Genomic DNA, 27763 nt, shown 5'->3' on the forward strand with positions numbered 1-27763 from the left:
CCCGACTTTCCTTCGAGAGGCCGCCTGGTGGCATCCACCCCCTGCCCATGATTGCTTTCGGGGTCCCTTTTAGGAGCAAGCGGAGAAGCCCCTCAGCCGTCCGAGGGTCACCCCCCTCTCAGCACTCGATGGGTTTGCACGGACTAGGAAGGTGGCGGAACTGAGCGTATAGGCGCCCTTCCCTCTCGCAGCTCTTCTCTATGGTCGCTTCCTTCGGTGACGGGAAAAGGGGTCCCGGCGCCTGCGCAGAAGCGGCCTGGGAGCTAGTCGCGGAGTGCGGGGGGAGGGGCAGGGAGCGGGAGCTGCCGCCGCCGCCGGAGCTAACCGCGGGGACCGAGATGCAGGTGGGACCGGAACCGGAACCCCCCCTCTTCAAGTACCTCTTCCCTCGCCGCGACCCGGCCCCGGCGCCTGAGAGGAGCCCTGGGTGGGGGCGGGCGTGGGGGGTGGGGGCAGAGGCAGGAGGGGCGCTCGGCCCCGGAGAGTGCAGCAGACCGGGCTGGTCCCGAGGCGGCTGCGGCCCCGGGGAATGGGCGGGTCGAGGGTGTCCAGGGAGTAGGGTCGGGTCGGAGTGCATTGACCACCGGGCCCAGAGGGTCCGAGCCGGGAGCGGAGCCTGCACCCTCCACCACCCGCCCTTCGGGAAATTTCAGAACTGAGCCCAGAGGCAGGTGCACCGGGGGAATGTGTCTGAGGCTTGCTTGGCAGAAGAGAAACTGAGTCACCAGCTCAGGAGCCGCAGGGTCAGCGGGCCTGAAGGGGGCCGGGTCTGCCAGTGGTGCAGAGGGTTGGGCGGGCCTGTGTGAGCCGAGGTGGCCACTGCCTGGAGATCGCTCTCCCTGCTGCGTCTGCACCTCTTGGCTCGGTTCCCCTGTGCTCCATGACTCTTGCGTCTCCTGGCTTCTCGTTGGTTTGGAATTGTCCCTGTGGTTGGAGCCATCTGAATGTGTAGGATCTAGGCCAAGGAGGAAGGGGAGGGGTCGCTGGTTGTGGGTCCGAGCAGGAGTCTGAGGTTTGGGGAGACTTTCCTGAGCTGTCCTCCCCGCAGCCCTGGTGCCAGTCATCATCCAACGTAATATGGGGGAGGAACACTAACAAAGAGCCATGGGTTCTAAATGCCAGGCCCAGCTCTGCCACTTGCTAGTTGTAAGAGCTTGGGAAGCCTCTTCCTTTCTCTGATTTCTCTCTTGGAAAAATTGGAACCCGTAAAGATAGTAATAACGGGGCAGGCATTTATGGTGTGCTTGCTTTCTGCCAAGCCCTGACAGGTTCCGATTGATTCTCCCCGCGAGTCTAGGAGTTGGGGATCATGAGCTCTGTTTTATAGATACACGCCCGCAGTCCCGAGAGGACATAGGATCTGTTCAAGATCACGCAGCTAATAGGTGGCCGAGCTGGGACTTCATCCCAGGTCCAACTCCACGTCCCACAGCCTTAACCACCAGGCTCACCAGCCTTTAGGGCACCCTCCCCAGTGAAAGAAGAGGAAGTGAGAAACCCTAGGGCCCCAGCTCCCTGTTATGTTTTATTTACTTTGTGGCCAAGAAAGACTTGCCCTGACCCAACCCACAGTCTTCCCCCGCCTGGTGCTGCCTGGTGCTGCTGCTTCTGGGCCCCAGGCTGAAGGCACAAAGAACTGGGCTGTGGCCATTCCAAGCCTCTGTCACACCGTGCTGGGGTGCTGGGCCCTGGGGTCCGCTTTCAGGACCGTTCTGGTTTCAGTCCATCATCCGTTCCGCCTCTTGACTGAGCAGACTCCCTCCCCAGAGCTGGACCTCAGGACGCGCGAGGCAGGGTCCCTAAGCGCTGCAGACCTAGCTCCCTGAGAGCTGGGGCAGGGAGGGGCTGTGACAGGCTGGTCCAGCCAGTCCCTGGGGACGAGGACTATGCAGGGGGCAAAACCGTAGACTTGGAGTTCTGAGACTTCTCTGAGCTTCGGTTTCCTCACCTATTATCAAGGTTATTAAAGCCTGTTGCAGGGAAAGGTAAGAACACATGGGAAGCATGTGATAAACCTCGAAGGACCTGTTTTGGAGAAGGGAGGTGGTGTGAGTGGTGAAGACTCCTTTTTAGAGGCAGGTGCTTTGCGGGCGCGTGTCGCTCCCGGAACCAGAACCAGGGGGAGTGGGTTGGGAAGGCAGCGGGGCAGGTGCACCTCCCTCCCCCCGGGGAGCCAGCTGAATGGGGTGTGTGGGGTGTGAGGCTCTGGGACAGGGAAGGGAGGCGGTGTGGTGTGTTCCCCACTGCTTTCCGAGGAGTCCAGACCAGAGTGGGGAGTCCGCTCGGGGTGGGGCTCTGCCCCCAGTCCCACCTCAGCAGTGACTCGGTGTATGTGCCTCTCTTCCTTCTGCAGCTGCTGTCGCTCACCCCGTGTCTTCTGGCCGCTTCCCTCTTTGCTGCCCCTCCCCACAGGCTCCCCCTCTCCACCTCCTGGGGACCATCATGAATGGTGCCCCTTCCCCGGAGGACGGGGCCTCCCCCTCCCCTCCCCCTTTGCCACCACCCCCTCCCCCGAGTTGGCGGGAGTTCTGTGAGTCCCACGCCCGGGCTGCCGCCCTGGATTTTGCCCGCCGTTTTCGCCTCTACCTGGCCTCCCACCCCCAGTATGCAGGGCCCGGGGCCGAGGCTGCCTTCTCCCGCCGTTTTGCTGAGCTCTTCCTGCAGCATTTTGAGGCTGAGGTGGCCCGGGCCTCCGGCTCCCTCTCACCGCCCATCCCGGCTCCCCTGAGTCCCGGTGTGGAGATCCCGCCACACGACCTGTCCCTTGAGAGCTGCAGGGTGGGCGGGCCCCTGGCTGTGCTGGGCCCTTCTCGATCATCTGAGGACCTGGCCGGCCCCCTCCCTTCCTCAGTCTCTTCCTCTTCTACGACCTCCTCGAAGCCGAAGCTAAAGAAACGCTTCTCTCTCCGCTCCGTGGGTCGCTCGGTCCGCGGTTCAGTCCGCGGCATCCTGCAGTGGCGGGGGACCGTTGACCCACCCTCCCCAGCCGGGCCCCTCGAGACCTCCTCGGGCCCCCCAGTCCTGGGTGGAAACAGCAACTCCAACTCCTCTGGCGGGGCTGGGACCATTGGCAGGGGACCGGTTAGTGATGGAACATCCCCCGGGGACAGATGGACTCACCGATTTGAGAGGCTGAGACTCAGTCGGGGCGGGGGGGCCTTGAAGGATGGAGCAGGGATGGTGCAGAGGGAAGAGCTGCTGAGTTTCATGGGGGCTGAAGAGGCAGCCCCGGACCCAGCCGGAGTGGGCCGGGGAGGAGGGGCGGCGGGGCCTGCCTCAGGGGGAGGAGGGCAGCCTCAGTGGCAGAAGTGTCGCTTACTGCTTCGAAGTGAAGGAGAAGGAGGAGGAGGAAGCCGTCTGGAGTTCTTTGTACCGCCCAAGGTGAGGCCCCGAGGAGGGTGGGGAACCACCGGGAGCGGGGCGATCGAGCCACCGGAGTGGGACAGCCCACACGCGTAGCCCTGCTCGCTTTCGTTTCTAAAGCTCCTGACTCTGGGGTAGCAGCCGTGGGCAGGACCGCAAAAGTAGTGCTGTGGTCCTTTGTCTGACTCCCTTAGGGCTTGGGAGGAAAGATGGGTCTCTGGAGGGAAGTGAAAGGGGGTCCCTGCACAGTTTGGCTCTTGCTTTCTTTCCCAACTTAGGCGTCTCGGCCTCGACTCAGCATTCCCTGCTCTACCATCACGGACGTGCGGACAACCACAGCCCTGGAGATGCCTGACCGGGAGAACACGTTTGTGGTTAAGGTAGGGGCTCTGGGCTCCTGCCCCCTCGGGGAGCGCTCGTTCTGGGGAGAAAGCTAAGACAGCACACTGAAACGAGGGACTTGGTGACAGGAGGTGCCAGTATGTTGCCCAGGGCCTCGAGAGTGTGTCTGTGGGGCAGTGGCCCCTCCGGGGGGAGGAAAGCGGGGGAGGGTGTTCTTGTTGTCAGCAGGGGTGGCTAAGGGCCTCCAGACCTGGAAGTGGCCCGTGGGCCTCCTCTTGTCCCCATAGGTGGAAGGCCCTTCCGAGTACATCCTGGAGACAGTTGATGCTCTACATGTGAAGGCCTGGGTGTCTGACATCCAAGAATGCCTGAGCCCGGGGTGAGTGAGGAGCCTGACTGCTGTCACTGAGGGGACCCGGTGGGGGTGGGGAGCAGCCTCGGGGCTGTCACTGGTGAGTTGCCTCACAACCCCATTTTCCCTGTCTCTGCAGACCCTGCCCCGCTACCAGTCCCCGCCCCATGACCCTCCCCCTGGCCCCTGGGACCTCATTCCTTACGAGGGAGAACACAGACAGCCTGGAGCTGCCCTGCCTCAATCACTCAGAGAGCCTGCCCAGCCAGGATCTGCTGCTGGGACCCAGCGAGAGCAATGACCGCCTGTCGCAGGGTAAGGGCGGAGCCTTAGAGCGCTGTGAACTTCAGAACCCCACCGTGCCAGGCCCAGGCCCTCCCTCCCGACTCTACCGCGCACCCCAGTCCCACCCCTCAGCCGCCTCTTGTCACCCACCGACTGCCCGTCCCTTGTCCCCGTACGTGCCACACCGCAGTTTGCCACTTAGAACCGTCGCCATCGCCGCCTCGCACGAACCCCGGGCGAACTCCCGTCCAGCCTTCCGTGTCCGGCCTTTTCTCCTTTTCCGTGAGCCTTGTGCAGATGTCCACTCTGGCTGGACATAGTGGTTCCCTCCTCCGAGCTCCCGGAACACTTTGTACACATCTTTGTTTGGTTCTTACTGTGCATTTCTGTACACGTGTCAACGGCACGAGATCTTCTCTCGACTCTGTACTTCTTGGCCTGACTAAAGATGCACAGGCCCTACCCACACACAGGCACGCCCAAAGACATGCATCTGCCTGGCCCAGTTCACCTTTGTAGACTCCATTATACTCTCTCTCCTGCTCCTCTGTTCTGGGTCTAGGGTTCACGGTGCCTGGCTGTGATCACTGAGGAAACAAATGGATTAAAGAATGTTGGAGCTAGGATGGACCTTACGAGTCATTAGGTCCAATCTCCTCGTTTCCAGACCCCTCAGGCAGCTAAGACCAGGGAGGGGAAATGGCTTTTCTGAGGTCACCTGAGAGTCACTGACAAAGACGGGGGCCACGCTGGTCCGCTTCCTGCACCACTACACCTGTCTTCTGAGCGCTGACAACGTACGCCATTGCCGTAGGCTCAGGCCTGCCACCAGCAGACATTCCGCAATGCCCTGCTACCTCCCTGACCTTGTGCGAGGCTCTGGGGCAGGATAGGGGAGCCCGGAGATGCCTGAGACGGGCTTCTTGCCTTCCGTGGGCTCCCGGTCTAGTTGAGTTGACGGGCTCTCGCTCCCTCTGGAAAGCAGGACGCTCACACGGAGAGCCTGTACTTAGTGTTTCTGAGCAGCACAGGCAGAGAGCTTCCCGGGAGCTCAGAGGAAGCGGAGAGTCGCGGAAGGTGGGATAGACAGGATACTACACAGAGGAGGTGAGAGGAAAGAACAGGGCTCGGAGGAGGAGGCAGAGGGCGAGAGCACAGCCCTGCAATGGGGGCAGGGGAGCCCTGGGCAAATCGGACAGGATGCTCAGGCTAGCATGGAGGGCACAGGGACACGAGTCAACGTGAAGGTCAGGTCGCCTAGGTTGGGCAGGTCGGTAGGAGGATCTCTGACGTCTCTGAGGGTTGGAGAGTTGGTCCTGAAGGCCGGAAAAGGACCCTATGTGATGCGAAAATATCCGAGGGGTTCTTCGCGACGCCCACCTCCGCGACAGTCGCTGTCATTTCAGCTGTCGATTCAGAGAAACTAGAGGTGCGTTGGACTCCAGGCCCGGACGTCCGTCTGTGGTCCCTCAGCAGGGCCTGAGGCAGGAGTCGGGAGCCGGAAGGGGAGAACAGCAGCGGCCACCGCCGACAGAAGGACCCGGCGTTCCGGCCGGCCGGCCGTGCCGGTGCGCGCAGGACAGGCTGGCTGGTGGCCGACCAGTCCTGGCAAAGAGTAGTTTCTCGGCTTCTCAACCTGGCCCTCCTCCCTTGTTTTCCAGGGGCTTATGGGGGCCTCTCAGACCGCCCCTCGGCGTCCATCTCCCCGGGCTCCGCCTCCATCGCCGCCTCCCATTTTGACTCCATGGAACTGCTTCCCCCCGAGTTGCCCCCCCGTGTCCCCATCGAAGAGGGACCCCCAGCGGGCACAGCCCATCCCCTCTCAGCTCCCTACCCACCCCCGGACACTCCGGAGACGGCCACAGGTACCAGAGGTGAGAGTGTGTGTCTGCGTCCGGGCCCGGTTGCCCGCCCTCGGGAGACTCTCCTCTCGGGATCCTGAAGGATCTGACCCGGGGGAGGGAGGTGACGTGTGAGGGGAAAGCAAGGCTTTTCTTCTCCCAGGATGGGGGAGGCTTCCCTGACACCCCGGTTTCCCTCCCTCTCTCCTTCCTGAAGGATCATTCCTGTTCCAGGGGGAGTCAGAGGGAGGTGAAGGGGACCAGCCCCTCTCAGGGTATCCTTGGTTCCACGGGATGCTCTCTCGACTCAAGGCCGCCCAGCTAGTGCTGGCCGGAGGCACCGGCTCCCATGGCGTCTTCCTGGTACGTCAGAGTGAGACGAGACGGGGTGAATACGTCCTCACTTTCAACTTCCAGGGCAAGGCCAAGGTGAGTGAGGAAGAGGCCGTGCGGCACGCAGCGAGCCCGCGGGTGGAGCGGGGGAACGTGGCCGTGCAGGGGAGAGGGGCTCCCGCTTCACTCTGCTCATCCTGCCCTCAGCACCTGCGCCTGTCGCTGAACGAGGAGGGTCAGTGCCGGGTCCAGCACTTGTGGTTCCAGTCCATTTTCGATATGCTCGAGCATTTCCGAGTGCACCCCATCCCTCTGGAGTCTGGAGGCTCCAGTGACGTTGTTCTTGTCAGCTATGTCGTGTCCTCCCAGCGACAGCAGGGTGAGCAGAGCAGGTCTGCAGGGGAGGAGGTGCCCGTGCACCCAAGAAGCGAGGAGGTGTGTGTGCCAGCAAGACGGGGCGGGGGGGCTGTGAGGAGGAGAGGCTTCGTCAGGGAGAGTAGGGCAGAGCAGGCTCCTGGGTGTTGGGCTTTCGGAGGGGAAGCAGGACACTGAGGACGTAGGGAGGCAGAGGTTCCTCACTGGAGCCGGGAGGAAGCAGAAGCTGGGCCGGTGCATCCCCATTCCATCAGACCCCTCTGTTCCATCATCTGTGTGTCTCTTGGATCGGTCCTCTCCAGCCTTGTCTTTGCCCTTTGTCACAATCTCACCTTGGGCCTGCCCTCCTGGGGGATGCTCGGTCTGATCCCCCCCCCCTCCTCCCTCGATGTCTGACGTCCCTGTCTGATCTCTCCTTTTCCCCACCCCAACGTCCCATCTGTCCCCACGTTGCCCCTCCCCCTCCCCCAGGCCGGGAGCAGGCCGGGAGCCATGCAGGGGTGTGCGAGGGAGATCGATGCTACCCCGATGCCTCCTCCACCCTCATGCCCTTCGGAGCGAGTGACTGTGTGTAAGTGTGGTCCTCCTCTCACCGCCGCCCATGATCCATCTTCCATGGACGGGGGGGTTGCTCAGGAGACGGGATGTGGGGGAGATAGCACGTGGCTTCTGGGGGGATGAGTGCAGGGGAGGCCGCCGCAAGAGCTGGCCTCCCCTCCACAGTCTGTCTTCTTACCATTCCTATCCAGAACCGAACACCTCCCATGACCCACCCCAGCCCCCTGAACCCCCTTCATGGACAGATCCCCCACATCCTGGGGCAGAAGAGGCGTCGGGGGCGCCAGAAGTGGCGGCAGCAGCAGCCGCAGCAGCCAAAGAGAGGCAAGAGAAAGAGAAAGCGGGCAGTGGAGGGGTCCAGGAAGAGCTGGTCCCCGTGGTTGAGCTGGTCCCCGTGGTTGAATTGGAAGAGGCCGTAGCACCAGGCACGGAGGCCCCGGGAGGCGCTGGATCTGGTGGGGACCCCGGGGCCACCCCAATGGTGCAGCTGCAGCAGTTACCACTAGGGGGCGATGGAGAAGAAGGGGGCCATCCCAGAGCCATTAATAACCAGTACTCCTTCGTGTGAGACACCCTACCCCGCTCTTTCTCCCCTCTTCTTGCTCCCCAGCCCTTAGTTCATGAGATTGGGGCTGGGCAGGGATGTAGAGGAGCGGTAGGAATCCCCTCCCCACGTGCTTCCTGACCCTTGACGGCCAAGGGCATATATGTTGGTACAAGAAGAGGTTCGAGAGCCCTGTTAACTCCCCGGTTCGTACACTACAGGCGCCCCATCCCCTGGGCAGGGGATTTGGGCTCCATTACCTCCCTGAGGGGCTCTTATGGTCAGCCCCACCCCTGGGGGCCTTTTCCCCATTAACCACCCCCCCAGCCCGAGGAAGGGTGAGGGGGAAGGGCTGTCCGTTATATTAAGGTGGTTGTTGTTGTTGTTTTAAACAAAATGGAGAAGCATAAATAAATAAAAGGGTTTATCTCAGTTCCGTCGTGATGGCTGTGGCCACTGTTTGCAGCGGGGGCTGGGGCAGGTGGGGCAGGAAAGCAGCCCACTCGGCGTTGCCTGCTCCAGAGCTGAGAGGCCAGAAGGCTGCGTCAGGTCAAGTCCCTGTTGCCCTCTAGCCCTGTGCTTTCGGCCCATTGCTCCCCCGGGGGCGGTCCTGTTTGTTGAGCAGTAAGTGCAGAGCCCAATAGTGCTTCTCGGGGTTTGCGGCCAAGTTCTCTTAACGGGACCGGACAGTGAACAGCAGGATCGGCAACCTCCAAGGACCCTTCTTGCTCTAAGTTCTTCAGTTAAGGCTTCCCACCCTAGGGAGAAAGCAGGCAGAGGGAGATCGTGGGGGCCGGGTTGGGGCATAGTGGCCGTGTTGGCAGAGGTTGAATGTGGCAGCCACAGAGTGGCTGCAGAGGGGCCCGGGGCAGGCTGGCTGCTCCCCTTCTCGGGGCCAGGCTGGCAAGCTGGGGGGTAGATGACAGAAAGCACTGGCTTTCACTCCTAGCTTTTCCTCTCCTTTGCTGTTTGGCCTAGGCCAGGTGTTAGCCTCTCCAGGCCTCAGTATCCTCACCTGTAAAATGGGAAGTTTCGTTTGGGTTGGAGCTGCTGATGATTTGCTTGGCCTGGATAGTATTTCCATTGGGATTTCACCTACAAGTTCAGATGACTGCCTTCTCCAGAAAATCAGAAGATCCACCCTCACGTGCTCCTCCGCTCTCTTTCCACGTCTGCTCCATCCCTACTGGCCCACTTCACTCACGTGGCCTTCCCAGCCCCGTGGGCAGGAGTTTGCAACCCCTTTCACTCCTTGCAGCGCCCCCATTAAACCCAGGCTCTGCTCTCTGAGCTGAATTGCAGCCACGGGTTTCCCAGCCCTGCGGGTGGTGGGTGTCCACAAGGAGGGGCCGGGTTCCGAAGAATCCCGCCTGTCGTGCTTCGCCCTCTCCCCTCCCCACCTCCACCCAGCGCTGCCTCTCACCTTCCTTCCCCGGGGAAGCAGGGAGCCTACGTTCTCACGCCCCTCAGCCACCGTTTCCCATCTCCAGGAGGCCCTACCCATGCTTATGACCTTGCTATTCTGGGCCTTGCGTCCTGTTGGGAGATGGACAGGAGACAGCTGGGCTCACAGGCCACCCAGGCTGGGGGCTAGCTGGGGGCAGCCTGCTGGCTCTCCCAGTTTTGTCTAATCCCTGGGGCTCCCCCACACCTTGGCCTCAGGAGACTGGGGATAGACTTGACCTTGCAAAGGAGGGGATGGTATGGACATCTGGGTGCTGTATTCTGGAAAGTGAGGTGGTGAGTGAAGGCTGTGGCGCCCCAGGGTAAGCAGGACATGATCCCCTCCTAATCTAGCAGCAACTGGTGCTATGAGGCTCCCCCTCCCCCTAAACCCCGCCAGCGTCAGGAACCTGCCTTCTGAAGTGGGTGGGGGAGGGGGACAAGGAGCACCCCGCACTCCAGGACCTGCATGTCTTGGCTGGAAGAGCCTCAGAGACTGTTTCCCTCTAGCCTTGCTGTAAGGATGGTTGAGCTGAAGTTCGGGACCGGTCAGGGAGTGGCCAGGCTCTGTGTCCCTGTCCTTCAGGACCAGGCCTCTCCCATTAGCTTCAGCCCTCATAGGAGGGGAGGCACACCCACAACCGTGGGCTTGGAGACCCCAGCGGGAGGGATCCAAGAGAACCAGTGCCTTCCCGGTCCGCACCCCCAGGCTCCCTGACGGCCAGCCTTTTGCAGCTCTTGTCGTGTGGCTCTCCCTCTCTGGCTTCAGCTTTCCCTCTGGGAAGTTGGGGGAGGTAGGAGTCACCTTAAAGGGCCCGGCTGGCAGCAGTGTCCTGTAAAGCCTTCCTCCCTTCGGCCTCCTGCTCTCAACTCCCTCAAAGCTGCGATCCCTCCAGTCTTCCCCCCCCTTCTCCATGTTTGGGCATTCCTGCTCCTTTAAGACTGTGCCCCTGTCACTTCTCCAGGTGGTGGCGGGGAGAAGCCAGAGAGCACCAAAAGGCTTGGCAGATGCTGAGCCTGATTCTGGCCTAAGAAGGTGGGTGCTGGGCCAGATGGAGGTGCCTGTGGATGTGACCCCACTGTCTGAGCCCCCATCCCCAGGTCACAGCTTAAGGGAGGGGTTTGTTAGAACCATGAAAAGGGGGACAGAAGGAGCACCGTGTCCTCAACTCACCCAGAAGGCTCCCCTCCCCGCCAAGTCCAGGCAGAGAGAAGGATAAGTATGGGGGGCTAAATCCTTAAGTGCCACCCACCCCTGCTGGCCAGCCCGCTCCCCCAAAGTGAGGATACCCTTTCCTTTGCTCGCCGTCTCCTCTGTCATTGTCTGCTTAGGAACTTGAGTGCCAGGGAGGGAAGCAGCCTGGAGAACCCTTTCAGTGGCCCGGACTGCTGACTGTCCATCTTAGGAAGCTGGAGGCCTAGACGCAGGAAGGACTTGAGGCTCCTTCTTCCCTTCCCTGACCTTCCACTGCTACTCTCACGGAACCTCTCTCCTCTCTCCGCCCTCCTTTCCTCCCCTGCCCACAGCCCAGGCTACCCTCTGCTCCTCCAGCAGCTGCCCTGGTAGCAACCAAAAGACGCCCCCATCCCGGAGCAGGGGTGGGGGTGGGGGGCTCAGAGCAGCTGCTTCTACGAGGAAGCTGACACCAAGGCCAGCCGCTCAGCAACAACTTGTGGCTTTGCACCCAGCCCTGGGCCCCCACCCACCTGGCTGCCGCATGCCAGCTCCCTGCTGTCCCTTTTCCCCATTGCTCCTCAGACTTCCCTCTGACCCGGGCAGCCCTGTCTCTGTTTCCCCAGCTCTGTTCTGTCCTTATTTCCCCTAGACCTGTCCCCATCGAGCTGCCCCCTCCCCATTCCTTCCGTCCGGGACCTCTACCCTATCCAGCTTCCCAGCCCCCTTCCGTTGACACCCCTTCCTCCCTCATGCCTCTTCCTGTGGGACGTGCCCGGCACCTGAGCAGCTCTGACCCTCTCTCCCCTGGAGGAGATACTTCAGGGTCGGGGGGAGTGCAGACCACACATCATCTGGGGTCTTCCATGTGAGACCCTTGAATTAAAGAATACAGTGGGGGATGAGGTGACCCTCATTCCATGACTGGGGGTGACTCCCGCCCCCAGCCTGAAACATTTATCCCTCTCCCTCTGCCATCAGCACATTCTGTAGCCTCTTGGATTACCTGGCTGTCTGGGTATCCCATTTTCTTGGGGGGGGATTCCCTATCAGGGATGGGGGGGCCCCCGAAGGCTACATTCCCAGAGGCTGAGTTAGAGCAATGGGGGGGGGGTAGTTTGGGGGAGAGACAGGCAGTCCTGGCTTTGCTCACCAGGGCTTGGACACTAAATCCCTTGTTGATGGCTGCAGCAACCCCTCCCGAGGGTAGGGTTACCATCTTCTGCCCTGTCCCCTTGACCCTCTCCCCTCCCTACTTCCCCTTGTCCCTCTAGAACCATTTCCTCTGGCCCCCAAAAGGATGTTGTCCCCCTCTCCAGTCCCCTGCAGGTTGGAGTATCTGCAAACTGGGTGAGGAAGAAGGAGACTGTCACAATAGAAACAGGTTGAGAGTGGGTGGAACGGGATGGGGGTCGGGGAAAGAGAAGGGTGGAGGCCTGAGGGTAGAAGTGGGGAAGAACTGGGGGCATGAGTTTGGAACAGGAAGTTCCGTACAACCGAGGAAGTCCAGGCAATTGGGGGAGGGGTCAGCAGAAGACAGAAAGTGAAGTCTTTCCCTGCCCCCCCTTCCCTGGGGCTGGGGCCACCTTAGCTTCCCTCATGAGTGACATCTCAGGCTGCAGCCCCACTGTTCCCCCTCTGTCAGCAGAAATATCTCTCTTCTGACCCCTCCTGCTGGAGTCTTAGCCAGCCAATCCCTGATGTGGGCGGGGGGAGCCTGGCCCCCCCTACTCCCTCATAAGGACCAGCTGGGGGCTGGGGGGGTGGCCGGCTGCTGCAAGTGGGACGGGGGTCAGAGCTTCGTGGAGGGAAGAAAATCCTGGGGGGGGGCAGGAGAGAAAAAACAAGAAACCCAGACAAACAGGCAGTTGGACGCACTGAGGAAGACCCCCAACGCGTGAGAACTCCCCAGAAGGAGCACACCGCCCCCTGGCCCCCAGGAAGGGAGCACAATGGAGGCTGCACACTCCAAGACCACAGAAGAATGTCTGGCCTATTTTGGGGTGAGCGAGACTACAGGCCTGACGCCGGACCAAGTGAAGCGGCACCTAGAGAAATACGGCCCCAATGGTAAGTGTCTCTTAGATGAAAGGCTGGTAACGCCCTCTTGCTCCCCCACAACACAGACATAGACGCACACTCACACACTTAGACACACTGGAGTCTCTCCCTCCCGAGTACCTCAGGGAAGAGGTTGGCCATGGTCCGGTGACTGCAGGGGTTAAGAGGATACTGACAAAACAGGGTCCCTGAGGCTCAGAGTTTTGGGAGGTTTTCTGGGATGACCTTGGTGAACCTCAGATGCCCTTTTGGTGACCTGATTCTCTTACCTTAGCCCCAGAATCCTGGGGGGGGGGGGGGCATTAGACTGAGCCCCAAATGAATGTGTCCTTTTCTTCTTTTTCCCTGGGTAGAGCTCCCTGCTGAGGAAGGTAAGTTACTGGAATCTCTGGACTCTCTTAATGACACTCCTCCCCACACCCCCCACTCCCTTCTCCCCACCTTCTCCCGACTGACTCCTGGGGCAAATACCCTCCCCAAAGGTTAAAGGCTGGCTGGGGGCAGGAGTTTCCAGGTACTTTCTCTGTGAGGCCTCCAGCCCTTGAACAACTAACCACAACTTTGGGGAGCCTGTTTCTGGACTCCTGGCGAGCTCCCTCAGTCCTTCTCTCAGTACCAAGCGGCTTGCCCATCACCCCCAGAACCTTCCTGCTTAGGCTGTGGAAATCAGGCCACTCTCAGCCCCTGGATCCCAGCCTGCACCCGGAGTCCCAGCCATTCATCCACCAGACCTTAACCGTGGGGGCCCCCTCCCCTGCCTCTTCTCCCAGGGAAGTCCCTGTGGGAGTTGGTGATAGAGCAGTTTGAAGACCTCCTGGTGCGGATCCTTCTCCTGGCCGCCTGCATTTCCTTCGTAAGTGTGGGAGGGCATCTGGGGCCGGCCGGGGTGTGGGTCCGGGATCTGGAGCATCCACGGGGCCGCGGGGGGCGGGGGGCGGAGGGTGGGGGCTCCGGCCCCTCTGGTCCAAGCCCTCGGCATCCTGTTCCCCAAACCAGAGCCGAGGAGGGTATGGGGCGGGGAGGGGGGCGTGCTGATGCGCATACGCCTCGGTCCTCCCCACACCCCACAGGCAGGTTTTATTTTAAGCTTTAAGGGTGTTCTCGGCCAAAACACTGAAGCTAAGCCACCCCCGCAGCTTCAAGGGCTTCGAGGGCTCGGGTTACCCCCCTCAAACGCTGGGCTCCCCGGCTCAGGGCTCAGACACGGCTGCGCTCAGGCCACCGCCGCTCCCGGCATGCCCCGGGGCGCACAGCCGCTCCACCAATCCCCGTGCCTCCTGGCCCCCCTGCCCCGCCCTCTCGGCGCCGATTGGTCAGGGCAAAGACTCCCTCCCAGAGGCGGGAAAGAGCTGCTGGTGTGAGGGTGCCCCCAGATGTGCCAGAAGGCCCAGCCGGACCCCTTCCCTGTCTCCCGGCTTCGCTGCCGGCCGCTGTCCAGACTGGGACTCCTGGGGCCCCCCCTCCCCCCTTCACCCCGCTGGCCTGACCTTACTCGTCCTCGCCGGGCCCCTCCTAGCGGCAGGACCAACACCTGTCTGGCCCAGGAGCCCCCCTCGACACCGAGCACTCCAGCAGCCCATGTTTTAGAGTTTCCTCCTTAACATCTTAGTCCTGCTGGAAGACAAGACTGGGGGCCAAGATGTCTCCCTGTCCCCTGCTCTCCGTCATGGAGGCCCTGGAGGCCCCTGAGTACTAGCTGGCAGGGCCTCCCTTCTCCCTTCTCAGATTTGCTCCTTGACATTTGCCTGTAGCTGTTGCCCGGCAGTGGCAACAGCTGGGGTGGGGTGTGTACAGGAGGCCCCGTAACACTATCCCCCCTCCTGCTCCCTCATGAAATTGGAGCTTCCCTGCCTTGGGCTGTTGGGGAGGGCTGGCGGGAGGGGGGGGGCGGGGGGGCAGCGTCCGCGAGGACCACAGGGTTTTCCCTGTGGAGTTTTGTCTCCCATGGGATGGATGTGGTTGTGGGGGGTCGCTGGCCTGGGTGTCCTGCGAGCTTTGTTTCCAGGCCAACAGCTCGGCCAGGGAAATCCGAAAGCATTCCCAGTTAAACCCTGAGCTGTACACGTCTACACCTGCACATTCGCGCTGCATAACAGCTGTGGCTGTGCCCCTGTGAGTCTGCACTTTGGAGCGCGTAGGACCTCAGACTGATGGGGGGCTGCGGTACCCGCGTGATGCCCAGCCCTGTTGCCTCCTGCACACTTTCGCAGCCTCACTGCCTTTCTTTATGTGTTCAGGGGGCTATATCACCTGTTATTCTCCCTTCCCCTGCTCCCAGGTGCTGGCCTGGTTCGAGGAAGGTGAAGAGACCATCACTGCCTTTGTTGAACCCTTTGTCATCCTCTTGATCCTCATCGCCAATGCCATCGTGGGGGTTTGGCAGGTTAGCAGTGACCCCGCCTCAGTCCTCACATCCTGACACTAAACGTGAAGCCATCCTCCCTCCCAGTCTCCTCCTCCTCCGTCACTTCCTCTGGGCTTGCCTTGTTCTCTGTTCCTAATGCCAGGTTTGGAAAGGGGATGGAGTGTGGGAAAGGGGGGGCGGGGGGAGACTGGTGTTCCCACTGTCACTTGCTGGCTGGATAACCCAGGCAAGTTCCTTCACCTCTCTCAGCCTCAGTTTCCTCATCCATAAAGTGGGGTTAACAATCCTACCCCTCAGAGTTGTGGTGAAATGTACCAGGATGAGTGTGAAGTAGCCAGCCCCGTGCCTGGCATATAGTAGCAGCTCAATAAATGTAGTTTGATTTTCCTTCTTACCTTACCACCCTCTACTTTTCCTGCCCCTTGCTTTCAGATTTTCTTTGATTCTCTTTTCTTCTCTCCTCTGAACATCCTTACCTGTTTTCAGCCATAAGTGACAGTTTCCTCGACACACACACCTACCTTCACGTGGTAGGTGTGTCTTACTCCCCTGTGTCAGAAGTCAGGACTGCATAACCTGCTCTTCCTCTGTCCTGTCCCTGTTTCTCCGAGGACTCTGGCCCCTGCCCCTAATCCTCCCCGGCCAGTCCCCTCCCCTTCTACAACCTTCCTCCCTCTGATGACCCTCCTCTCCTCCACCCTGTCCCTCCAGGAGCGTAATGCAGAGAATGCCATTGAGGCTCTGAAGGAATATGAACCCGAGATGGGGAAAGTCTACCGGGCTGACCGCAAGACAGTACAGAGGATCAAGGCTCGGGACATTGTCCCCGGGGACATTGTGGAGGTGGCTGGTGAGTGATGGGAGTGAGTGGTCCAGGAAGGGAGGCCTTGAGTTCAAGACAGGGAGGATGTGTATGTTGAGGGTGGGGGCCCCTGATCCTGGTGTCCGGGAGGTAGCCAGGATGGTGGAACCTTTGCCTCTCCTTCCCAGACTCCTCAGGAGGTCACCCCAGGGCACAGTGGCCACAGCACCCCTCCCCGTCAGAGTCTCAGCAGGAACAGCCAGTCCTGTCCCTGACGCTCCAGGCGGACCCCTTGCTCCCCCTCCTCTCACCCAGCACTTGCAAGCAACAGGTGGAACCTAGTCCCTGCCAATGGCCCCGTCTCCACCCCCCTCCCGAAGCCTGGCTTCCCGCTCCTTCCACCCACCCCCAAGCTTGGTCAGCTTTAAATCTTGACCTCTCAGTGCCCTTGAGGCCTCTTGAAGGGGAAGGAGTGAGGGTAGAAGGGAGGAGGGGGGCCGAAGGCTCAAGCCCCCAACCATGTAAGGGAAACTCAGGGCCCAGCAGGGAGCACGGGACCTGGGAGGAGGGAGCTCAAGGAGGGGCCCCGCCTCTCCGGTGAGGGACACTTAATGCCTGACCAGGGAGGGGTGGGGGCCGGTGGCTAAGATTACTGGGATTCTGCCCCCTTCAGCGGTTTTTATATTGGCCCCGCACAGGCCTTCCCACATCTCTAGGGCCCTGGCATAGGGGGATGGATCTAGGCCTCCTTCCTTCCACAAGACTCCCAAGTTGCCACCATGGGCAACCTGGGGAGAGGGAGGGAGGGCGGGCTGAAGACCCCGCTGCGCCATTACAGGGCCGCCCTGCCACGGTGACAGTTTGGAGTCAGCGCCATGAACGTCTATAAATATCGCTGGGGCTTGGGTGACAGGGTGTCCCGCCCAACTCCGTGGCCACCTCCTCCCTCCTCCGTCAGCTTCCTCCGGCATAGGAGGAGGGACCCTAGAAACAGGGAAAGGGAAACGGCCCCGCGAACCCTGTCCCCAGTACCCTCTGTGGGACCAGGCGGGATTAGCAGAGCCCCTGGGGGGTGATTAGCCTCCCCAGAGGCCCTGAAGTCCAGGGGGGCGTTACCCGCCTTGTCAGCCCACCCACGAGGTGGTTTCCCGTACTGACCCACCCCCGTGGATCTCCCGTGGCCTGCCCCCACGCTTGCTCGGCTTTCCCCAGCCCACCCCCTATTCCTTGTTTCCTGCAGACCTCCCCTGCTCTCCCATCATCTCCCCAGCTCACTCACCGAGGCTTCCCGCCTTCCCTCAGGTGCTCAGACCAAGGCCTGGCGGGTTTCTAACGTGCGTGTGGTCGTGCGGCCTCCGCCAGGCCCTGCTGGACCTGCGCCCTCTGCCCCTGCGGCTCCTCCCTCTCCTCCTGCTTCTTCCCTTCTCCCCTTTCCCCCTTGCTCCAGCTTTTGTCCTGCTTGACACTGATTTTCTCAATTTCCATGTTTTCTCCCGTTTCTTGTTGTTCCCCTGCCCCATGTTTCCATGGCATTCTCTCCCCCGGATGCGCGTCCCTCAAATTTACCGTTTTCTTCAGTTCTTTTCTTGCCCTTCTCTCCTCACTTTTCTCCCTCTTGTTTCCCTCTCTGTTTTGCTGTCCCGTTACACAACTGGACCATTCCTAATTTTCCTTTTGGCCACTCGGTGCACGTTATCCAGCACGTGCTATGTGCCAGGCAGTGCCCAGGGCCCACTCACGGGCTCACAGCCCCAGGGGGAGAAAAGCGACAAGGGGGCAATTGGAATGAATGTTGGGGGGGGGTGCTTGCTAGGGCTTCAGCAACCCACACCAAGGGCCTGACACAAGCCCAGGGTGGGCACCCAGCCCTGGCGACCTGAAGGACGAGGTAAGGTAGTCAGACAAAGATTGGGCTTTTCTTGGGCAGGAAGAAAAGTCCTTCCTCAACTGACTTCACTCTTGTCTACTCTTCCCACAGTGGGCGACAAAGTGCCTGCAGATATCCGGATCCTGTCCATCAAATCCACCACCCTCCGGGTTGACCAGTCCATCCTGACGGGTCCGGGGGCCTGGGTGGGAGGATGCTTCATGCAGGGGGCGGGGGGGAGGATTTGATGAGGCAGGGAGCTGAGGGGACACACAGGGAGGAAATTCCAGGTGGATGACAGAGAACACCCAGCAACACGACCCACTCAGAGTAGCTCAGCTTTGTTCACTGTCGCAAGCCTGAAACAAGGGGTCATGGGAGAGGGCGGGATGTGTATGCTGATGGTCCACTCTCCAGATGGTCATTGACCCCGTCCTTCCTCATGGGCATTCAGACACCCAGAGAACTCTCCCGTTCCCTCAAAAGCCCCCAAGTGAGGAACCATAGATTCTAGGACATGATGGAGGGTCTGGATGGTTAAAACCACAGCTGCTTCTGTTTCTCCACTGGGAGAGAGAGGGTGAAGAGCCAGTGAGCCTTCCCTGTGGGCCAAAGAGGCAAGGATGGGCCGGCCCGGGGCATCTCCCTGAGCCCCTGCCCAGTGGGGTGAGGGAGGCACGGTAGGGACGTCTCCTTCCCAAGAACGTGCTCTGTCGTTGACTGTGCACCTACACATACGTCAGCTCGTTCGATGTTCGCCCAGACCCTGTTCCGAAGTCTATATATATATTGCCTCCATTTTACAGAGGAACAGAGGTTAAGAGATCCCAGTCTATGCAGCTTGTAAGTGGTTAAGCTGGGACTCAGGTCAACTTTTACTCTAAGTGTGATGGATTTCCCATCACTTTTTCCAGAGTTCAGACTTCCCCCAGAACTGCTGCTCGGTCCTTACCAGGCCCTGTCCTGCCAAGCAGGGCGGGAGTTAGGGGCGGGAAGGATGGGAGAAGGACATGATGTCATCTGAAAACCCCTTGGCTCCTTCTCCACAGGCGAGTCCGTATCTGTCATCAAGCACACAGACCCTGTTCCTGACCCCCGAGCTGTCAACCAGGATAAGAAGAACATGCTTTTCTCGGTGAGCCATGCAGGGCCAGCTGTCGTGTGCTCAAGCCAGAGGCCCCGGTGTGGGAGGGACATGGCGGCATGAGAAGAGATGAGGCCCGCAGTTGGGAGGATGCGGCGTGAGGGTCGCCTCTCGCCTGATTCCTCGCCTCTCATTCACCGTCTCAGGGTACCAACATCGCAGCTGGCAAGGCCTTAGGCATCGTGGCCACTACTGGTGTGAGCACCGAGATTGGGAAGATCCGTGACCAGATGGCTGCCACGGAACAGGACAAAACCCCTCTGCAGCAGAAGCTGGATGAGTTTGGGGAGCAGCTCTCCAAGGTCATCTCCCTCATCTGTGTGGCCGTCTGGCTCATCAACATCGGCCATTTCAACGATCCCGTCCACGGCGGCTCCTGGTTGCGGGGTGCCATCTACTACTTTAAGATTGCCGTGGCCCTGGCTGTGGCTGCAATCCCAGAAGGTATGGCGAGCTCTCTCTCTCCTCCCATCGGCTAATCTAATCTGCAAAGACCCCTTTTCCAAGTAGGGTAACGTTTACAGGTTCCAGGGATCGGGACCTGATTGCCTTGGGAGCTATTATTCAGCCTACCACACAAGGTCTCCCTCTCTCCCCTGTCACTGAGTCCTCACTCCTTCCTCTTCCTCCCCACAGGCCTTCCTGCGGTCATCACCACCTGCCTGGCCTTGGGCACCCGGCGGATGGCAAAGAAAAATGCAATCGTGAGGAGCCTGCCCTCCGTGGAGACTCTGGGCTGCACCTCCGTCATCTGTTCCGACAAGACGGGCACCCTCACCACCAACCAGATGTCTGTCTGCAAGGTCAGGGAAGGGGGGGCAGCTCCCTCTCCGAAGACTGCCTTTGGGATGAAATGAGCCCTTCAAAGATGGGGTTACCCCTTCCTCACTGGCGGCTTCTCATTCTGGCCGGGGAAACAAATGCTCAGAGGGCAGGTAGAGTGTGATCAGCCAGCTGCGAAAAAGGCTGAGAGAGACCCCTCTGCTCACCCCACCTGCTAGAATGGTCCTCCATGGCCACACGAATCTTGAACAGCATTTCCTAAACCAGGGCTCTTAACCTTTTCTTTTTCTTTTCTCTTCTTTTCTTTTTTTTTTTTTTTTTAACGTTTTGTTTATTTTTGAGACAGGGAGAGACAGAGCATGAACAGGGGAGGGTCAGAGAGAGGGAGACACAGAATCCGAAACAGGCTCCAGGCTCTGAGCTGTCAGCACAGAGCCCAACGCGGGGCTCGAACTCATGGACCGTGAGATCATGACCTGAGCCGAAGTCGGCCGCTCAACCGACTGAGCCACCCAAGCGCCCCTTCTTTTCTCTTCTTTTCTTTTCCTTTCTTTCTTTTTTCTTTATTTACTTTTGAGAAAGAGAGAGAGAGAGAGAGAGAGCATGAGCAGGGGAGGGGCGGTGGTGGGGGATAGAGAGAGGGAAAGAAAGAGAATCCCAAGCAGTCTCCACACTGTCCGTGTTCACGAACCACGAGATCATGACCTGAGCTGAAACCAAGAATCTGACGCTTTATCGATTGAGCCACCCAGGCTCCCCGGGCTCTTACTTTTTTCTGTACCTCAGACTCTTTGGCAGTATGGACAACAGTTGAAATGTAGAAAAGAAAATACATAGGATTCTGTTTAAAAAAATGCATCGGGTTACAGGGAAACCGGTGATTGCAATACAGTTACCAAAACATTTTAAAAACAAATTTGTGATTTGGTCACACACAGGCTTTGGAACTAACGCATTGAGTAGCAGGAAGCCGCGATGAGCAGAGATGCTTTTGTGAGGGTTCTGCAGCAATGCAGCGTGATGGGAAAGTATCTGTGATCACACTGGTGGCAAAGGCACGGCTGTTGCTAATACTGATGTGGTCCATTGCCTGCATTCATAATTAGAAGGAAATGCTCAATGTCAGAAAATAAGAGAGATTTTTTGTTTTTTGTTTTTTGTGGGGTTTTTTGCCATCAAAGTTCACAGACCTCTTGGCAGAGGGTTGGGGTTGGGGGTCTCATTCATGGACCCCAGGCAGAGAACCCCGGCTCTAAGCAGAGTTCCGGGGGCTGGCATATCCAGGAAGAATATATTGTTCTGAGAATCGAGGGCCGTGCGGTCGGGCGAGGACAGCTGTACCCTTAGCTCCTTTGGGGACACCCACATGCTTGCTGGCACTTGGAAGCCTTGGAGAACGCTGACCGTCAAGAGGGTGGATTCCGCTTTCTTTAACCCAGAGTTTTGCAAACTTAACTTGACCACAGAACCGCTTTATCTCGGAACTCGTCTTTAGCCCCATCCTTTCCCCACTGGCTATAGCTCAGAGCAGGCTTGCTCCTCTCTGGGACCTTCCAGAGCCCAGGCTTCAAAGCCAGACCGCAGGCTTCTGCAACTGGGCTCCTGTCCTGTTCCCTAAAAATGAATTGATTGCCCTCATTTGAAAGTCTGGAGATGGCACAGGAAAATAACCTGACTTTCTGGCTCTTCCTGCAAAACTGGAAGATCTGGCCGCAAGCACCTTTTACCGTGCAGGTTGCTTTTTATTAACTGATCTGAAGGAGCCTCCAGTGGTGGCCTGCAGAAGCCAATGACTTATCTTGGGGCCACTAACGCTGAACCCGGAGAATGGTGGCAAGGGAGTACCAGGAGAGGGGAGGCAAGCAGCCAGGAGTCTCCCATTAGTCTGTGAGCATGGGACAGGGCACTGGCCTTCGGGGATGGTGACAGTTAGACCTCTGTGCGCCTGCCCTTCTCCCTGTAGATGTTTATTATCGACAAGGTGGACGGAAACATCTGTGTCCTGAACGAGTTCTCCATCACTGGTTCCACTTACGCTCCAGAAGGAGAGGTGTAAGTCCCCCCAAAGCTCTCCCCTTAGCTTCTCGCCACCCCCCAGACACACACCCTCCACTTCTCTCCCTGGGGCCCTGCCTCTAGTTTCGTCCTTCTTCTCGTCTCCTCCTCTGCCCCAACCTTGTTCTCTCTCCCACCTGACCTCCATGTCAGTCGCCGTGTCCCTGACTGTCCCTCGCCGCTTTCCCCACGTTCTCTCTGCATCTCAGTCCCTGTTCTTCTCTCCCTGTCTCTTTTCCTTCCTTCCTCCCCGCCCCACTGCCAGCTTGAAGAATGATAAGCCAGTCCGCTCAGGGCAGTATGATGGGCTGGTGGAGTTGGCCACCATCTGTGCCCTCTGCAATGACTCCTCCTTGGACTTCAACGAGGTAACCTCTCCACGCCTGAGGCAGCCCCTCCACCCCCTTCCCACTGACTCAGGCCTCCTCAGCAGGCCACAGGGGAAGGGCCTGCCTTGTCCCGAGTCCTGGCCTGGCCTGGGTGGAAGGGGGACGGCGGGCGCGAGAGGTGGGAGCGAGGGGCCGGGAGCGCAGGGCACCTACTTGCTCTTCCTCCTCTGTCCTCTCAGGCCAAAGGTGTTTACGAGAAGGTGGGTGAGGCAACAGAGACGGCGCTCACCACCCTGGTGGAGAAGATGAATGTGTTCAGCACAGACGTGAGGAGCCTGTCAAAAGTGGAGCGGGCCAACGCCTGCAACTCAGTGAGTCTGGCGCTGCCTCCCGTGGGGCCCTCCTTCCCCCGGCTCGCACAGGCCAGGATCCAGGGAACCTCAGGACACAGAGGCCCCCGGTCCGGCCCGGCAGGGCCTTGTGCCCCATGCCGGGACCCCAGTCAGCACAAGCAGACGGCCTCTCCACAGCTTTCCTGGGCCAGGCTGGCTCTGGGTGGAACCTCCTGCCCCTGGACTTTCCACCGCCAACTGCAGCGTCCCTGGATGGCACTTCCTCCTGCGTGTCCCTAGGTGGAAGGGACAGAGCTGGGCACACAAAGCACAAGCCCTCCATCGCGGTGCTTCCCCTTGTCCAGATGAACAAACTCCATTCTATGGATTAATATTTACTTAATGTGTATATCAGGTTCCTCTTCTATATTATGTTTTCAGCATCGCTCATTCCTTTTTTTTTTTAATGTTTATTTTTGAGAGAGAAAGATTATTTTTGAGAGAAATATTTTTTTTTAAATTTAAACGTTTATTTTTGAGAGACAGAGAGAGAGAGACAGAGACAGAGAGCATGAGCAGGGGAGGGGCAGAGAGAGAGGGAGACATAGAATCTGAAGCAGGCTTCAGGCTCCGAGCTGTCAGCCCAGAGCCCGACGCAGGACTCGAACCCACGGACTGTGAGATCATGACCTGAGCCGACGTCAGACGCCCAACTGAAAGAGCCACCCAGGCACCCCTTGAAAGAAATATTTTTAAAATGTTTATTTATTTTTGCATGTGTGCGCAAGCGGGGGAGGGGCAGAGAGAGAGGAGACAGAGCATCTGAAGTGCGCTCTGCACTGACAGCAGAGAGCCTGACGCAGGGGCTCAAACTCACGACCGGTGAGATCGAACCTGAGCCAAAGTCGGACATTTAACCGACCGAGCCACCCAGGCGCCCCTCACTCATTCTTTTTTCCTGTTTTTTTGTATTTGTAAAATGCTCATTGCTGCTTTAGTATAAGCATCAGCTTCTCTCTTATTTATTGTTACTGTCATTCCTGGTTTACTCTGAAGGGTCTATGATGCATCTGGTGAAAAAAAGCTCTCACTGATTTCGTGGAGTGCTTATGACAGCGTGCCAGGCTACTGGGTCTGCGTTGTCCGATGACACGTCTCTAGGAGCCCACGTGTAGTCATTTCCATTTGAATTAGTTAAGATTAAATAAAAGTAAAAACCCAGTTCTTCCCCTGCACTAGCCACATTTTCCATGCCCAATAACCGTGCTCAACTGTGCCATGTTGGACGGGTCAGATTACAGAACATTCCCATCATCACGGAAAGTTCTACCAGATCGTGCCATATTGTGCCCTCCTGTTTCTGCTGGGCTTTAAACTGGATGCTGTAAGGAGGTGGCCCCAGCAGCCTTGGAATTCTCTCCGTTTGTGCCGTAGGTACCAGACTGAGCTTCAGTCTGAGACAGCCTGGGAGCTGCTCTGACCTCCGGATCCTTTTTGACTGTGTTTTAAGGGGTCTGGGACTCTGCCCTTCAGGCACAACATCATCGTTCTGATTCCACCAGCCTCACGTCTGGCCTCTTCCTGTCTGTCTCCTCTCTCCCAGGTGATCCGCCAGCTAATGAAGAAGGAATTTACCCTGGAGTTCTCCCGAGACCGGAAGTCCATGTCTGTCTATTGCTCCCCGGCCAAATCCCGGGCTGCCGTGGGCAACAAGATGTTTGTCAAGGTCAGAAATCAGAATGCGCCTCGGTCCTCCTCTTCTTCCGAATCCCGAGGCCCTCTCCTATCCCTGCCCCCTGTCACTGTGCCCTGGAAGAAAGACAGTAGTCTCTGAGAGCCATTCTGGTCTCCTAGGGTGCCCCTGAGGGGGTCATCGACCGCTGTAACTACGTGCGAGTTGGCACCACCCGCGTGCCGATTACAGGGCCGGTGAAGGACAAGATCCTGTCCGTGATCAAGGAGTGGGGCACCGGCCGGGATACCCTGCGCTGCCTGGCCCTGGCCACCCGGGACACCCCCCCGAAGCGAGAGGAGATGATCCTGGATGACTCTGCCAGGTTCATGGAGTACGAGGTGAGCAGACGAAGCCTCCCGTCACCCCAGAGTCATCCGCCTCACCCCTGCACCGCCCCGGTCCTCTCCTACTTCGCACGGGCCCTAGAATCACAGGACAGGACCTAGAATCTGAAAGAACCTTAGGAATCCCCTAGTCCAGTACTACTTTGCTTGTGATCATGGACCCGTGTGAAGTGAGGCGTGGCGCTTGCAGCCAGAACAGAGAGCCACTCGGTCACCGGGCATTCTCGGTTCTGCCGATGTGTTTCCAGCTGAGGTATTCCTGATTCGAGAAGCAGGGCATAGACCTGAATTCTGGCACAAGCGCCTTATCTTGCAGTGGACTGGCTCTCTCAATAGCACCAAAGTCCACTCCCTTCGTTTTCCAGACGGGACCCCTTGGCCCGGCAGGTAGCGTGGATTTGCTCAGAGCTGTAGACTGAGTGAGTGGCCCTCCTGAGGGCAGAAGCCACTGTCCTCTCAGCTCGAGTTCTTGCCCTGAAATGCACGCGGTCTGCCAGCGACGACGGGCTTGGCGGCGTCAGGCCTGCAGGCGCACGTGTGAACAGGGAGGATCTCTTGCCCCTGGGCTTCTGAGGCGCCCCTGGGATTTACACACCGGGCCCAGGGTCAGCTTCCTCCCCGGCTCATTTTCCGAGTCCTTCCCCAACCCCGTCGCTCTCTGCTGTCTCCCCAGACGGACCTGACATTTGTCGGCGTGGTGGGCATGCTGGACCCACCCCGCAAGGAGGTCACGGGCTCTATTCAGCTGTGCCGGGATGCCGGAATCCGAGTCATCATGATCACCGGGGACAACAAGGGCACAGCCATTGCCATCTGCCGACGAATCGGCATCTTTGGGGAGAACGAGGAGGTGGCCGACCGAGCCTACACCGGCCGGGAGTTTGACGACCTGCCCCTGGCGGAGCAGCGGGAGGCCTGCCGTCGCGCCTGCTGCTTCGCCCGTGTGGAGCCCTCCCATAAGTCGAAGATCGTGGAGTATCTGCAGTCCTACGATGAGATCACGGCCATGGTGAGGGGACGGCAGGGCTGCGCGGCGGGGCCCACGTGCATGGGCGAGGAGCAGTCTGCACAGAGTCCCCTGAGATGATGGTCTCGAGAGCTGGGGGCCCCGGGGGACTAAGCGGGGGCCCTGGCCAGATGCACAGGGGAGGGTCAACCCCGGAGGAGGGGTGTGTGCCAGGCTTCGCGTCCCACCTTCGCTTTCTCCCCTCAGACGGGTGATGGTGTCAACGATGCCCCTGCCCTGAAGAAGGCCGAGATCGGCATCGCCATGGGATCCGGCACCGCCGTGGCCAAGACCGCTTCTGAGATGGTGCTGGCCGACGACAACTTCTCCACCATCGTGGCTGCGGTGGAGGAGGGCCGCGCCATCTACAACAACATGAAGCAGTTCATCCGCTACCTCATCTCCTCCAACGTGGGCGAGGTGGTCTGGTGAGCGGCCAGGGAGGGCACCGCGGAGGAACTCAGGGCCGGGTGGGGGTGGGGGGCGACCCCAGGTCCGGAGGCAGGATGGACGTGTGACCCCCTCCTTCTGGCAGCATCTTCCTGACCGCCGCCTTAGGACTGCCTGAGGCCCTGATCCCTGTGCAGCTGCTATGGGTGAACTTGGTGACAGATGGGCTCCCGGCCACAGCCCTGGGCTTCAACCCACCAGACCTGGACATCATGGACCGGCCTCCCCGGAGCCCCAAGGAGCCCCTCATCAGTGGCTGGCTCTTCTTCCGCTACATGGCAATCGGGGGTGAGCAGGACGGGACCCCACAATCCTTCCCAACCCTCCGGGACACCTGCTCCCTGATGCAGCCAACCCGAGGGGCCCTCTTCCTCGACCAGCTGTTCATGGCCAGGAGCCCTCCTGACGCCTCCCCTCTCCCGTCTCTATCACAGGCTACGTGGGTGCGGCCACTGTGGGAGCGGCTGCCTGGTGGTTCCTGTATGCAGACGACGGGCCTCATGTCACTTACAGCCAGCTGGTAGGGAGGACAGAGGCGGGAGGAGGGTGAGGAGCAAGAGGGTGGCGTGGAGGCTTCTGTGGGATCCCAGCTCCTCAATCCTCCCCCTGCAGACTCACTTCATGCAGTGCAACGAGGAAAACCCCGACTTTGAGGGCGTGGACTGCGAGGTCTTTGAGGCCCCCCAGCCCATGACCATGGCCTTGTCTGTGCTGGTTACCATTGAAATGTGCAACGCTCTCAACAGGTGGGGCCTGCCCACCCACCCCTGCCACCTCCCGCAGGCCACCGTGTCCTCCCTGTCCTCTCTCCACTCACCACTGCTTTCTTCTGCTGCCCCCCTCTGCCTCCACCCGGCCTCCGCCTCACAGCCTGTCTGAGAACCAGTCCCTTCTGCGGATGCCGCCCTGGGTGAACATCTGGCTGCTGGGCTCCATCTGCCTGTCCATGTCCCTGCACTTCCTCATCCTCTATGTCGACCCTCTGCCGGTGAGCCTCCTCCGCCAGGGGCCTTGCTCTGCCCCTCAGGGAGCCTTCGTAGGCTGGGGCACTGACGGAGGAGGGCGTCAGGCCCGGGTGGTTCCTCCCGGGGCTCTGGGCTGTCCCCTCCCTCCCGAGGGCAGCGCTGGTCCTCACCACCCCCGCCTGCCCCTCCCCCGCCCCCTCCAGATGATCTTCAAGCTCCGGGCCCTGGACTGCACCCAGTGGCTCATGGTCCTCAAGATCTCATTTCCAGTCATCCTGCTCGATGAGCTCCTCAAGTTCATTGCTCGGAACTACCTAGAGGGTAAGCCACGCCCCCCGCCTCCGCACCCTGTTCGCCCCTGGTCCCACACGGCCCCTCCCTCTGCGCTGCAAAGGCGCCTGCCCACCCCCCCCTCCTTCTCAGCTGGGTGCTCTGGCCCCTTCCCCGGGGCCCGACTCCCCTGCACCTGTGCAGGCACCCGCAGCCCCCTTAGCCCTCTTGGCCCTCCGCGCCCACCCGCGCCCTCCGTAACCGTCTCTCTGTCCTCTCTGGCCATAGGATAACCCGTTTCCCCCTCCTCCATCTCTTTGAACCGTGTCACAGGTATCGCCCCCCTCTCGCCCTCGCCCCTAGCTGCTGTGCCCCCCGCGCGTCCCCCTCTCCCCCTCGGTGGCGCCTGACGTCACTTGCGCTCGCTGCTCCACCTGGAGCCCCTGCTGCCACTGCCGCTGCCAAGCTTCCGGGGCCGGGCGGGCTGCTGCCCTCTCTGTGAGGTCGGCGGCGCCCCGCCTCGGGCAGCTCGGTGCGTGCTGGGCTGCGCTGCGCTGCGCTGGGCGCTGAGCTGTCTGCCCGGGCTACAGTGCTGGGGAGGAGTGGGCTCTGGGACACAGGTGAGGCCAGGGGGCTGGGGAGACC

The 27763-nt window shown here is 59.8% G+C and overlaps 2 protein-coding genes and 1 long non-coding RNA gene across 9 annotated transcripts in view; 2 read left to right on the forward strand and 1 right to left on the reverse strand.

Moving 5' to 3' along the window:
- Positions 1-8425, forward strand: SH2B1 (SH2B adaptor protein 1). Of its 6 annotated transcripts, none has more exons than XM_042971022.1 (10): positions 1-344; positions 2354-3381; positions 3642-3743; positions 3993-4084; positions 4197-4372; positions 6004-6216; positions 6401-6612; positions 6724-6951; positions 7363-7462; positions 7641-7732. In XM_042971022.1, coding segments are annotated over exons 2-10 (2064 nt in total). In that variant the 5' UTR covers positions 1-344; positions 2354-2442; the 3' UTR covers positions 7643-7732. The 6 variants fall into 6 exon arrangements, with proteins under 6 accessions (XP_042826956.1, XP_042826958.1, XP_042826957.1 ...); XM_042971023.1 differs by lacking the exon at positions 1-344 and adding an exon at positions 396-1985; XM_042971024.1 differs by lacking the exon at positions 1-344 and having other exon boundaries at positions 395-3381; positions 6004-6207.
- LOC122234519 lies at positions 8413-13597 on the reverse strand. Its single transcript, XR_006212285.1, has 3 exons — positions 13483-13597; positions 12941-13030; positions 8413-8751 (listed from the first exon to the last, which is right to left on the reverse strand). It is a non-coding gene; the product is annotated as an uncharacterized LOC122234519 (long non-coding RNA).
- ATP2A1 (ATPase sarcoplasmic/endoplasmic reticulum Ca2+ transporting 1) overlaps positions 12328-27763 on the forward strand; it is a 15695-nt gene continuing 259 nt past the window's right edge. Inside the window, exons 1-22 of one of the 2 annotated variants that reach the window (XM_042971021.1) lie at positions 12328-12680; positions 13025-13042; positions 13442-13524; positions 14950-15054; positions 15748-15886; positions 17817-17897; positions 18755-18840; positions 18996-19293; positions 19486-19652; positions 21596-21684; positions 21953-22055; positions 22256-22387; positions 23952-24074; positions 24203-24421; positions 25101-25436; positions 25641-25861; positions 25969-26171; positions 26318-26403; positions 26496-26629; positions 26754-26871; positions 27052-27169; positions 27407-27451. In XM_042971021.1, coding sequence (XP_042826955.1) covers positions 12563-12680; positions 13025-13042; positions 13442-13524; positions 14950-15054; positions 15748-15886; positions 17817-17897; positions 18755-18840; positions 18996-19293; positions 19486-19652; positions 21596-21684; positions 21953-22055; positions 22256-22387; positions 23952-24074; positions 24203-24421; positions 25101-25436; positions 25641-25861; positions 25969-26171; positions 26318-26403; positions 26496-26629; positions 26754-26871; positions 27052-27169; positions 27407-27411 — 2982 coding nt within the window. In that variant the 5' untranslated portion in view covers positions 12328-12562 and the 3' untranslated portion in view covers positions 27412-27451. The remainder of the gene's footprint in view (positions 12681-13024; positions 13043-13441; positions 13525-14949; positions 15055-15747; positions 15887-17816; positions 17898-18754; positions 18841-18995; positions 19294-19485; positions 19653-21595; positions 21685-21952; positions 22056-22255; positions 22388-23951; positions 24075-24202; positions 24422-25100; positions 25437-25640; positions 25862-25968; positions 26172-26317; positions 26404-26495; positions 26630-26753; positions 26872-27051; positions 27170-27406; positions 27452-27763) is intronic. The other variant, XM_042971020.1, reaches the window with a different exon arrangement.

The sequence above is a fragment of the Panthera tigris genome, chromosome E3 (assembly GCF_018350195.1).
Source record: "Panthera tigris isolate Pti1 chromosome E3, P.tigris_Pti1_mat1.1, whole genome shotgun sequence".
NCBI classification, from domain to species: domain Eukaryota; kingdom Metazoa; phylum Chordata; class Mammalia; order Carnivora; family Felidae; genus Panthera; species Panthera tigris.

Bases quoted from the DNA above. Each gene is read 5' to 3' on its own strand.
- SH2B1 (XM_042971027.1), top strand. From the start codon at position 2,443: ATGAATGGTGCCCCTTCCCCGGAGGACGGGGCCTCCCCCTCCCCTCCC. The intron at 3,744-3,992 runs GTAGGGGCTCTG...TTGTCCCCATAG, and splicing joins AGAACACGTTTGTGGTTAAG to GTGGAAGGCCCTTCCGAGTA. The intron at 4,373-6,003 runs GTAAGGGCGGAG...CTTGTTTTCCAG, and splicing joins CAATGACCGCCTGTCGCAGG to GGGCTTATGGGGGCCTCTCA.